General features: G+C 35.5%; 1 protein-coding gene across 2 annotated transcripts in view; it reads right to left on the bottom strand.

The window, feature by feature from the left end:
- Positions 1–13,027, bottom strand: part of LOC150088528 (ERO1-like protein beta) — a 176,134-nt gene that overhangs the window by 52,572 nt on the left and 110,535 nt on the right. For both annotated transcript variants that reach the window (XM_090369548.1, XM_090369551.1), the window contains 2 exons: positions 10,112–10,358; positions 4,080–4,149 (listed from right to left, as the gene is read on the bottom strand). In XM_090369548.1, coding sequence (XP_090225674.1) covers positions 4,080–4,149; positions 10,112–10,358 — 317 coding nt within the window. The remainder of the gene's footprint in view (positions 1–4,079; positions 4,150–10,111; positions 10,359–13,027) is intronic.

The raw sequence follows: 13,027 nt of genomic DNA, 5'->3' as shown, positions 1-13,027 counted from the left end.
CCACATTGAAAAAAATTCTACCCCATGAGCCTTGCACAATCTCTCCAGGGCCAAATTGATTGACGAGGCTCTCATCATATGCTCCCTCCTATCGTGTCTGGGTAGAATTGCAGACACTTTCAAAGTTAACCCTAAATCGTGACTTTTTTTTCAACATTAACCTGTATTTGTTAAGTAAATCTGCAGATCTCTTACTCTTAAGGTCATTAGTGCAAACATGTACAACGATATCACCTTTTGTGTCCTTAAAAGATGATATCTGCTCTACAACATCATGAACTCCCCCGCAGACATAACCTGGTCCTGTTCCAACTATCCTTTTTGCATAATATATTCCCCATCTCCCTGACAATAGAGTCGCCGAAAATATCTCTCCGTCTCCCCGACAATAGAGTCACTGACAATATCTCCCCGTCTCCCTGGATATTACCGCTGTGTTGCCTGATGCACAGGAGTGAGCTCTGGTGTTGAGTTGGGCAGCTGAGAGCTGCCCAACTCAGAACTTCTTAGAACAGTTCCCATTTTTGTACTGATTTTTGTACCATTAGATTGGCAAACATTAAACAAAATGGAATAGTATAAACATATTTCCAAACATTAAACAAAATTCAAATAATGTTGAAGGCCTTCATTATTTCTCTTTCAAAAATGAATACCCTTTTACTTACCCTTGCGAACAGTTCTCTTTAGATAAGAAGCACATTAAATTTATCACAATCACTATTTCCTTAATGATATCAGTTGAATCTTTGATAAAACTGACGTTTGGCAAAGAATGAGATCAAGAATACTGTTCTCTGTAATAGTATATCTAATATGTTGATATATCAGATGACTGCTTCAGTCATCTAATTTATCAGGAATATTTTGCTGAGAGAGAGAGTGCCCTACCCACAAGTCCCATTTTATCTTTGTAAAATTAAACTGATCATGAAAACACATTCATATCTGTTTATCCATTCTATCTCTCTGTACAAATTGTCACTGGATTCATCACATTCACTTCTGTAGCACACCAGACTAACTAGATAATACCTTGGTAGTTCTTGACTATAGGACATATATCTTCACATCTCTTCTCAAATTGATGTGTTTTTGCAATTAAAAGCATAATGCCTCTTTCCCATCTGTCTTTTTTTTTTTTTTTTTTTTTTTTGCACGTTGCATTTACAATATATCTGTACTTATCATATTTTTCAAATTCAAAATAAAATATATGAAAATAATATGATTATTTCTGATATTCCTGTTACACTGCTCTCCAAAAAATATCTGAACATAATCCACTGGACCTTGCTGGAAAAACAAATGAGTCAAAGTGGTACATAAATAAGACACATGAGCCACACAGGTTAGCTGTTCTCACATCATGGCATGTAAAACTGACTGATTTCAAGAGAAGTGTTAATATCAGGTGTCATATTGCTAAGTTATTGATTTGTGCAATTGCTGACAACATACACCATCCATAGTCAGCTATCTGTGATGTTATAATGAGATGAAAACAATGTACCACTACGATCCAGAAACATACAGGAGCTCACTTCATGTGACCAGAGGAGTAGTATGATAATTTCATTGGACATCCCTGTAAAATATTAACCAAGATGTTTAAGGCACCAACAGGATTGATGTCTGTATAAAAACAAAGTTATTGATTTGTGCAACTGCTGACAACATACACCATCCATAGTCAACTATGGATGGTGTATGTATGCAGAGCTCCACATCCTCAGCTTTCACAGGTGATCTGTGGTGGCACCAACCATAATCAGTGGTCTTGTCTTTCATGGTGCAATAAATACTGTAATTAGTCCACAGAGCAGTGAAAATTGGTTCCATGAAGCAACAAATCTTGATACATCATATTCCAATCAGATGGGTGGATGTGGAGGATGCCTGGAGATTGGTGGATTTGCAGGGTATCAAGAATACTGATGCCTACCTTAACATTTTGGAAGATTCCATGCTCCGTAATGTTGCAGAGATGCTCCCTACAACAAGGCAGTTCTTTGATACAGATGCATTTTTGTTTCAACAGAATAATGCCCCACACACACCATACAGATTATGCTTTCAAGAATAGTTTGTGGATATACATATACAAAAGTTGGAATGGCCAATACAGAGTCCCAATTTGAATACTATGGAACATCTACTGGATGAAATGGAATTTCAAGTGAAGGCCTAGAACAATGCATCCCACATCAATAACTCAATTGGTGTCGCTCTTCTGCAGGAGAAATGGAGGACCATGCCAGTACTAGCTGAAGTCTATTGTTCTTTTGGTGGGAAGCCTACCTAGGAGGGTGGGATGTTATAGTAGAAAATGGGACCAATATTTTATTGAAATGAGTGACAGAGACATCAATGTGAAACTGGCATGTATCCGGATACTTTTTTTGGAAGGAAGTGTACATTGGCATTAGTTGATTTAATACTTTGAATTTATCAAATTTGACACTTTGATGTTTTTTTTAACACTAATAAAAAAACATCAGTGAATGTCTTTTTGTGTTTTTTTAACCCTAACACATCCCATGTAGTGCTTATGGCAGTGCTTTCACTAGTAATTTTCCAGTTGGATATTCCTCTAGTTTTTGCTCTTATAAAGAGCAGAAAGATGAGCAGAGCTTCCTAACAATGGCTTTATAACCCATATTGATAAATTTAGTAGGCCAATATTTGAAAAACATCATAAACACAACAGAAATTCCATAAAATCATAAAAGACAGTATTTCTGGAAATCACTGGAAAAGTTGGCAAGGTTCAGCAGGTGGTCAAGGTGGCCAATATTGCTGTGCACATACATTTCTACATTTGCATGTTGTCAAGGAGCAGTCAGAAACAACTCTACATTCCTGGTATCTGGTGAAGCTATTTATGTCACATTCTGTACTTCTTATCACAGATCTACCACAATTTGCAATCACAACTGATATGTGGTATTCATAAGCATATACAGTTTGAAATCAAACTATATATGCTACAAATACCATATACCAGCCCAGCCCAAATTTTAAATGTTAATTTGTTGTTGACAAATTGATAGAATTTGGTCATCCTCAGATGTCTGAGAGATGTTTTTGTTAGGCTTATAGTTAGTTATCAATAGTGTTTTGTTTATTGCAAGCAAAGTTTGTCATTTTTCCAATGAAACAATATCAGTGTTGACTTTTTTGGCGATAATCTTATTTTCGAAGATTTGGGGGCATTATCCCTAGATTTTTATAACTGGAGCTGGTTAAAAGGAGTGATGTAAACTAAGAATCCTCATGTGTTGGAAGAATTAAGAGCCCACACTGAATCAAAATTTCAAAGGTAACTATTTAAGTATTATGTCAAATAATATAAAACATGTTGAAAAACTTTGTGCTTGCATTCAGGAAGAACAACACTTTCAACATTTATTGTCTCTTTTTTTTTTTTTTTTTTTTTTTTTTTATGAAAACCCCAAACACGAAAGGTATCAAAACCTATAGTACCGTGCATGGGTTGAAGGAGAAGTATGGGGGGAGGGGGGGGTGCCGGAAACTTTGCTCTAGAGACTAAACATGGGTTTCACCACTTCAATTATAATTATGTTTATAATAATAACTGAAATAAAACTGAACATATGTTTTTACATTACATGTTTTTTGAATTACCCTGTATAATACTCTTCCACATCTACATCATGCACAGTGTATAAGGTTTGTAAATACTAGCCATGATGTCATAACCAATCGGTGAAAAAATGCTGTAGAACTCTCTGAAACATAACTTGAAATTCAAAACTTACATGAAAAATGCAGTATGCTGAAATCTTTCAGTAAAAAATTATTAATTATAATATAGTTAATATTATAATTACCTGTAATAGTTCAAAATAGTTATGTATGCTATATAAAATTATTTTGACAAAACATGGTTACAAAAAACCATTACCTTTGTTTTCTTTTATAGTGAAAGAACATTAATACTATAATGACATAACTGGATGTAAAATAAGGAAAATCATAACTTTTTTGAACTAAAACATGTCTGTTAAATGCAAAAACCACTTATATGCAAATAATTGCCAAAATGTTGTACTTACCTTAAGCTTCTGTGCTTCAACATCACTGCCTGTAAACATAACACTCTCGTTAAAGTGATTTGGAAATGATCTAAATCCAAGTAAAGTAAAACAATTAATATATAAAAACAGAAGTAGAAAAAAAATATCTATAACAAATTTTTAAATTAATTAATCTACCATTTAAATTTGTTCTTTACAAATACCTTCACAAAATTTATAACTGCTGATAAAATGCATATTATTTCACTTTATAAATATGTCTTTAACTCTCTTGTGTTGACTCTTAGTATTATTTTCATATTGCGATATATAGAAAGTTTTTCCTTTTTGTAATTAAATCATTTATTTGGTTTGTTATTTTAACTAATATTAACTGATCATCACACAATGCCTCTAGAATCAATGTTGGAAATATATATAATTAAATATCAGTACAGCACAGACTTTTTTCATCCAGCATATAAGGGATGAATTTGCAACAAATAAAATTTTACAATGTGCATCAATAGATAGATGGGTAGATATTTCTATAACATTTTATATAAATATACAATTCACTCTGTAAAAAAGGCCTAAATAAAATTAAAAAAAGATATTTAAACTATATATATTTCTGATTTAATTATATGCCCATATTGACAAATATAAAGTTGTTAGATATAGAGATGGTTAAAAACACTGTTCCATAATTAGTTTAATTTATTTTCCATTTATACTCTATATATTTATCCATGAAATTTCACTGTAACTGTTTTTATAGCAGCCAACAGAACATCAGCTAATTGACAATAGCACATTTGGATTCAATCACACAATATGCATACAATATTAGCATTAGCAGGGCATATGATGCAAGAAAGCAAGCTTATATAGCATCAGCCAAAAAAAAAGACCCTTCTCATTTCCCCCATCCACTTGCTCCAAATGCTTGTCTAGTTTTGCCTTGAATCTGTTTAAGCTTCTACAACGACAGATGGAAGTTTCTTCCAGCAATCAACCACCCCACCCACTGTCAAAAGCATACTTCCGCACATCTATTCTACAACTATCTTTTAGGTTTTTATGTCCTACAAGAGGACATAAATTTCAATTTATGTCCTCTCAGGTGATTATTCTGAGCAAGATTAAGAATCCCATCAGCACTCAGCATGCTCAAACATTCAAGGCTTTATACACCTCAATCAGATCACCTTGCAGGTGCCTAGTCTCCAGACACTGTCATTTGCAAAATTTAAGCCTTTCTTCGTAAGAGCAACCCTTTCATTCATTCATTCACTAATCTTGTTGCCCTTCTCTGTACTCGTTACAACAGCTCTACATCCTTCTTAAAATGAGGCCTCCAGACCTGTATACAGTACTCAAGGACCATTACCTTATACAAGGGGATAATCACCTCCTTATCCCTGCTAGAAAAATTCCTGTATATCATTGACAAGACACCATGAGCTACTCTTGCAGACTGTCTGTACTGCTCAGAAAACGTCATATATGCCTGCACATATATCTTGCCTCAAGACCATAAGCAAGTTCAAGAAATTTTATGCTGCAAATTTTACCATTTTAAAATATTTATAATAAATTTTAGACATAACTCATGGACTTTGGTTTGAGAAATGATAGCTTAGATAAGAAATAATTAAAAAGAAAACCCTAATGTAACCTCATGTTTAACCCAGAGGCAGACATTCTAGGGTCATACAGACCTCCATTGACATAAACTTCTTTGCTTTCTCCAACTACATTACCCTTCAAGAGTAATCTAATTCTTGGTTTCTCTATTAAAAATTAAATGTATATTGGGAATTAAAGTGGTAATCAATGGACATTGCTCTTCATGGACTAATGTTATTAGCAGAGTCCCGCAGGGTTCAGTGTTGGGTCCATTGTTGTTTTCTGTATTTATTAATGATATTGATGAAGGTATATCAGGCTTAATGTCTAAGTTTGCAGATGATACGAAGGTTGGCAGGGTTGTTAATGACACTAATGACAGTATTCTACTGCAACAGGATCTAGAAAAGTTGAGCAGATGGGGTGAGAGGTGGCAACTGAAGTTTTAACATTGACAAATATAAAGTACTGCATATTGGCAGCAGTAACCCCGGAGTAACATATCAACTATGTGGTACCCACCCTGAGTGTAGTACCACAACTGTGTGGTACTATACTCAGGGTGGGAGAGAATGAAAAGGACCTGAGGGTAATTGTGCAGTCAGATATGAAATTTTCTGAGCAGTGCAGACGGTCTGCAAGAGTAGCTCATGGTGTCTTGTCGATGATACACAAGAATTTTTCTAACAGGGATTAAGGAGTTGATTATCCCGTTGTATAAGGCAATGGTCAGGCCACACCTTGAGTACTGTATACAGGTCTGGAGGTCTCATTTTAGGAAGGATGTAGAGGTGCTGGAATGAATACAGAGAAGGGCAACAAGATTAGTGAATGGAACAAAGGGTTGTTCTTACGAAGAAAGGCTTAAGTTTTGCAAATTAGTGTCTGGAGACTAGGCACCTGCGAGGTGATCTGATTGAAGTGTATAAGGCCTTGAATAGTTTGAGCAAGCCCAATGCTGATGGGATCTTTCCTCTTGCCCAGATTAATTGCCTGAGGGGACATAAATTCAAATTGGGGAAAGACAGTTGTAGAAGAGATGTGTGGAAATTTGCTTTTAGCCAGCAGTTGGTTGATTTCTGGAACAAACTTTCATCTGTTGTTGTAGAATTGAACAGCTTAAATAAATTAAATAAAATCAAGGCAGAACTAGGCAAACATTTAGAGTGAATGGATGGGAAAGGTTTTTTTTTTTGGCTGATGTTGTATAAACTTGCTTTGTTGCATCATATGCCTCTACTAATGCTAAAGTACAAATTACCAACAAATATAACAAATGCAAACTATACTTGTTAGTAAAATAACTGTTAGAAACTTTATAACAGTTAACGTAGCAATTTTTTTATTCAATTTCTTTTCTAACATTTAATTTAACTGTTCAAGGCAGGCATGAATAATTTCCAAGAAGGTCCCAAACACTGCACTTTCAGAAAAATTTTGAATTAAACTATATATGTGGGCAAAAGTTGTTTTCCACTATTTCAGAAAAATGTGTGTGTAAAACCAAAGAAACACGTTACACATAATTATTAATGACTGCACATACGACCATGTCTGTGAGGTACTGTTCAACAATACTGAGATGGAATCTAAGAGACCAATGTGAGGCTGGTCTTAGGTGTAGTTGGGCCTCAATTCCTTTTCATGGATTTAAACAAATTTGTCAACCAACTGAGCCTTCTCCATAAGGCTGAGCTAGTTAAGAAAAGTCAACTACAATATACAGTCCATTCCGGTTATTCGGGACACATCAGGACTAGTGCATTTTGGCCCAATTAAGCAGCTGCCCCAGTTATCTGAAGTTTCACGTAAATAGTTAAAAATACAATGTACCCCCCTTTACAATTGGTTCACTGTACAATCAAATCACATTACGACAAATTCAACATAGTAAAGTACCGTTCACTATACTATGTGCAGTAAGCATCATTGTGATCACGTTTGTGAATTGAATTTTAATTCTATTAAACAGTGATTCTAATTAACTAAAATGGGAGGAATATTATCCACAGGCTATAAAAGCAAAGATATATTAAGCACAAATTTACCCTTTATTACCTTACCAATTAAAAAATTAAATGATACATGAAAATCGGAAGAATATACGTGATAATCAGAATAATTAATACGTACTGTAATATGTACATACAAACTAGTTGACATTTCTGTTCACTGACATTTGTGGGTGGGGGTTAAAATTTAAAACAGTAAAAAGATAAGCAATCAATAACAAAGAACACGGCACACACAAATTACAAGTAACACAATAAGCGCAAGTGAGAACGGAGTAACGAGTTACAAAGTTTTAAAAATAGGAATGAAGAGAAGATCTGAAAATTAATTTTTTTATATGATTGAAGATTTCATGGAAGTGTAAACACATTTCACCATAATAACCCACAGAATTCCAGCTGTCAGTATTATCGTAAATTCAGTAAGATCGAGTTTACTGTCCGTTTATGATAGATTTCACCAACAGAAAAGCCCAATAAACAGGTGTGACTGCTAATTGTTTTTATTGTTTTATGGTTGTGACCTCCAGAATTTCGACCGAATCACGTGGTACCATCGGAGACAATCGTAGGGTAATCTCCAGTGCTGCAGTCTCCTGTCCCGATTAAGCAAAGTAAACCCTGGCTATTTTCTCGATTGGTTTCTGTTTTTGAAGATTTGCCCCAAATAAATGGCTGCCCCGATTAACCCGGTGGCCCAAATAACCGGAATCCACTGTATTAACTTTGTCATATTGACCCCAGGGGCTCACATCTGGTGAGTATGGGCTTGGAAAACCCAGGGTCCTCAGCTGGATATCATCATTCTTCTCTTTCTTGGCGATTCCTCTCTCTCTCTCTCTCTCTCTCTCTCTCTCTCAGGGTAACTTGGGAAATTTTTTTTTTTGGCTGGTGCAGTATAAGCCTCAGGCTTCCTTGCACCATAGGGCTAATAATAATATAGTAAAACACTAATTATTTCAATAATGTGTGTATGTAGGAGGGGGGGGGGTTGGCTCAATTATAAGTGTTCAAAATTTTTAACTTCGTCTAATTTTTTTTTGGAAATGGGGAAGTAAAATGTGGTCCTATTTGTTATCAGAGTCATGATCTGCTGTTATTATTTTGTAAAAAAAAAAAAAAAAAATAGTTTGTTTACTATTAGTTATGTGGTGCAAAAAAACCCCACTAAATACTTGGCTGGAGCAACAAACTTTGGTGTTACGATACGGTCAGACACAAAGTTCTCAGAGCATTGTAGACAGGTTTCAAGGAATGCCAACGGTGTCCAATCGATGATTTATCGAACAACTGCTAGCAGAAATAAGGATGTCATAATCCAATAGGATTATGACATCCTTATAAGACTATTGTTAGACCACACTTCGAGTGCTGTTAATCCAAACTTGGAGTATGGAGATCACACCAAAAGAAAGACATTATGCTCCTTGAAAGTCCAAAGTTGGGTAACTCACCTGGTGAGATCGGCAAAGGGCATCCATATAAGGAAAGATTTTGAATATGTGGGTTGCAGAGCTTGGAAACTAGGCACCTCGGAGGAGACTTGAGTGAAGTGTTTAAGGCTCTGAGAGGCATAAGTAAAATGAATGAGGATGATATTTTCACAGTTATAAACAATTCCAGAACTAGGGATCATAATTTCAAGTTATAGGGGAAAATGTTTAAACTGGATTGCAGGAAGTTTTATTTTAGCCTGTGAGTTATGAGTTACTGGAATAAGTTACCTACATGGGTGGTAGAGGCTAACAGTTTGGGGAAAACTTAAAAAATTATGGCCACAGAAGCTGATGCTTCTGTGGCTGTAATGCACCTCCCAAGGTTTTTGCAGTACTTTGATCCAAGGTCAGCTGGATAATTGCCTTTGGGAGGAGGGGAACCACATAGGTTATCTATTTCCTTTTCTCTTATTAATTATTATTTTTTTTTAATTTTCTTCTTCTTATTATTATTTTTTTTTTTCTTGATTGGGACAGCATAAGCCATAGCCTTACTTGCACCATGTGGCCATTGCTAATACTAAATAAGTGTAAAAGTATTATTTGCATTTGTTTTTAAGCGAAGAGACCTTGTTTTTTTTTTTTTTTTTGTTTTTTTTTTGTTAAAGTCAGTATTTTCCCTAGATATCTGTAATGATATTATTGTAATTTTTTACTAAATGCTTAAAGAGGATTTTTACTAGCCTCATCCAGAAAAAGTCTAAAAAGTTATATCGAGTAAATTTTCTTTTTAGCCACATAAAACTGAGCAAGGTCAGGATTGTTAAGAAATTTAAAGTAATAGATATTTACTTTGACATTTCTATATACTTTCTTTATTTGGCAATTCACTAGTTAACTATGTTGATATTAAATCATTATTACTTAAGGCATTAACTATATTTCAATGAACTCAATATTAATTTTACATATACAGAAAATAGAGAATTACCTTATAGTAGATAAAAGGCTATACACAGTCTGCTTTACTTTCTGATCTTCTTTTGATCTACCTGTAAAGAATTCCAGCTTTTCAAAATATGGAGCAACTTTTGCTAGAGCACGCATCTCCAGAAGATAAATAAAATATAAATTTTTCAGTCTTTGAGGACCTTCCTCACCAGCAAATTTAGGATCAAATTTTTGCTGAAATTCAGTGATATTGGGTCCCCAATGATCAGTACCATCTTTATTCTTTGCTAAAATGAAATACGATAAAAAATAAATGATAACAGTTGGGAAATACCATATATTTTATATGTAAATCATTTAACACTAAATTTAAAAGGAATATATGATATATTGTATATAGAAAAGTGGAGTTAAAATTTAATATTATTAGAATTTCTAACAAATGAAATTTTACAACAGAAAGCCTCAAAACTATGGCACTGTTTAGTGAATGTGCATCATTACTATATATTTTGAATTTTAAGAGAAACCAAAGTTTTTATAGTGGATATCATTATTATAACATCGTATTGTGAAAATCTTCACAAATTTCTTTCCTCTTATATTTTGAATGAGTAACACTTCCCCATTAGAGAAGCCTGATTTATTACCTGTATTAAATTAATAACAATTATTTGAATTAAATGCTTCTATACATCCACAATGAGCCACTTTAACTTTGCTTGTCCAAACTTTTAACAAAGTGGTAGCTTCAATGTGTTTTTCATAACTAATTCATTTTCCACCCATAACTGCACAATACAAGTGCTATTTACACTGAAAGGACAGAATTACCTTATAGTAGATAAAAAGAGAGAATTACCTTATAGTAGATAAAAGGCTATACACAGTCTGCTTTACTTTCTGATCTTCTTTTGATCTAACTGTAAAGATTTCCAGCTTTTCAAAATATGGAGCAACTTTTGTTAGAGCATGCATCTCCAGAATAAAAATAAAGTTTTTTCAGTCTTAGCATTAGCATTAGCAGAGGCATTTGATGCAAGAAAGCAAGCTTATGCAGCATCAGCCAAAAAAAAAAAAAAAAAAACCACTTCCACTTCACCCCTCCGTTCGTTCAAAATACCTGTCCAGCTGAGCCTTAAACTTATTTAGGCTATCAACCTCCACCACAAGGGATGGAAGTCTGTTCCACCAACCAACCACCCGCTGGCTAAAGGCAAATTTCCGCACGTCTATCCTACATCTGTCTTTCCTCAATTTGAATTTATGCCCTCTCAGGTGATTATTCTGAGCTAGAGGAAGAATCCCATCAGCATTGAGCATGCTTAAACCATTCAAGGCTTTATACACCTCTATCAGATCACCTCGCTGGTGCCTAGTCTCCAGACACTGTAATTTGCAAAACTTAAGCCGTTCTTCGTAAGAGCACCCCTTTGTTCCATTCACTAATCTTGTTGCCCTTCTCTGTACTCGTTCCAGCAGCTCTACATCCTTCTTGAAATGAGGCCTCCAGACCTGTATACAGTACTCTAGGTGTGGCCTGACCATCGCCTTATACAATGGAATAATCACCTCCTTATCCCTGCTGGAAAAATTCCTGCATATCATTGACAATACTCCATGAGCTACTCTTGCAGCCCGTCTGCACTGCTCAGAGAACTTCATATCTGCCTGCACAACCACCCCCAAGTCCCTTTCATTCTCTACCACTGTCAGTGTTGTACCACAGAGTTGATACGTTGCTCTGGGGTTGCTGTTTCCCATGTGTAGTACTTTACATTTGTCAATGTTAAACTTCATTTGCCACCTCTCAGCCCATCTGCTCAACCTTTCCAGATCCTGTTGCAGCAGCATAGTGTCAGTAGTGTCCTTGACAACCCTGCCAACCTTTGTATCGTCTGCAAACTTGGACATTAATCCCGATATACCATCATCAATATCATTTATAAATACAGAAAACAATAATGGACCCAACACTGAGCCCTGAGGGACTCCACTAATAACATCAGTCCACGATGAGCAGTGTCCATTGATTACCACTCTCTGTCTTCTCCCCCTCAACCACCCCTTTATCCATAGCAGTAATTTGCCTCCAATGTCACACTGCTCCAATTTGTGTAGCAGTCTTCCATGTGCAACAGTATCAAAAGCCTTTCTAAGATCCAAGTATATAATATCAAAGTTATTCCCTGCATCCAGTTCTTTTGTGACTGCATCATAGTATCCAATCAAGTTGGTCAGGCAAGACTTCCCCTTAACAAAACCATGCTGTGTCTGAGCTATAACTGAAGTCTTGTCTAAATGATCCTGCAGTGCTTCTTTAACCAGTGCCTCCATTAATTTTCCTGGAACAGAAGTTAAGCTCACAGGTCTATAATTACTTGTGTCAGCCTTTGATCCTCCTTTGTGAATTGGGGTCACATTTGCACATTTCCAGTCTATGGGTACCTCCCCTGAGTCCAAGGAAGCTCTCATAATTATGGCTAAGGGTTTGCTTACTTCCTTTGCTGCCTCCTTTAATATAACTGGATAGATCCCATCCACCCCGGGTGCCTTTCTTGTGTTTATCTTCAACAGTTTCTCCTCCACTTTACTCCCAGTTATTTCAAGATTCTGTAACTTACTGCTAGAGTTGAATACACCTCTGGCATTCCGCTCGCTGAATAACTCCTCATGTGTGAATGTCGATGCAAAATATTCATTTAGTTTGTTAGCTACCTGAGCAGCATCATCAACACTTGACCCATCAATATCAAGAGGACCAATCTGATTCATCCCTCTCCTTCTAGAGTTTACATAAGTAAAGAACTCTTTGCTGTTTTTCTTTGCATCCCTTGCCAAGGATTTCTCGTAATCTGCCTTCGCCTGCCTAACCTCCTTTGTAACTTGGTTGCATATCAACTTGTATCTATCATAGGCTTCTGTGTCATGTGTTAATTTGTAAGTATCCCATGCA

Source organism: Mastigoproctus giganteus, chromosome 3 (assembly GCF_048544385.1).
Source record: "Mastigoproctus giganteus isolate SK-2022 chromosome 3, ASM4854438v1, whole genome shotgun sequence".
NCBI classification, from domain to species: domain Eukaryota; kingdom Metazoa; phylum Arthropoda; class Arachnida; order Uropygi; family Thelyphonidae; genus Mastigoproctus; species Mastigoproctus giganteus.
This window is presented reverse-complemented; position numbering and strand designations above follow the sequence as displayed.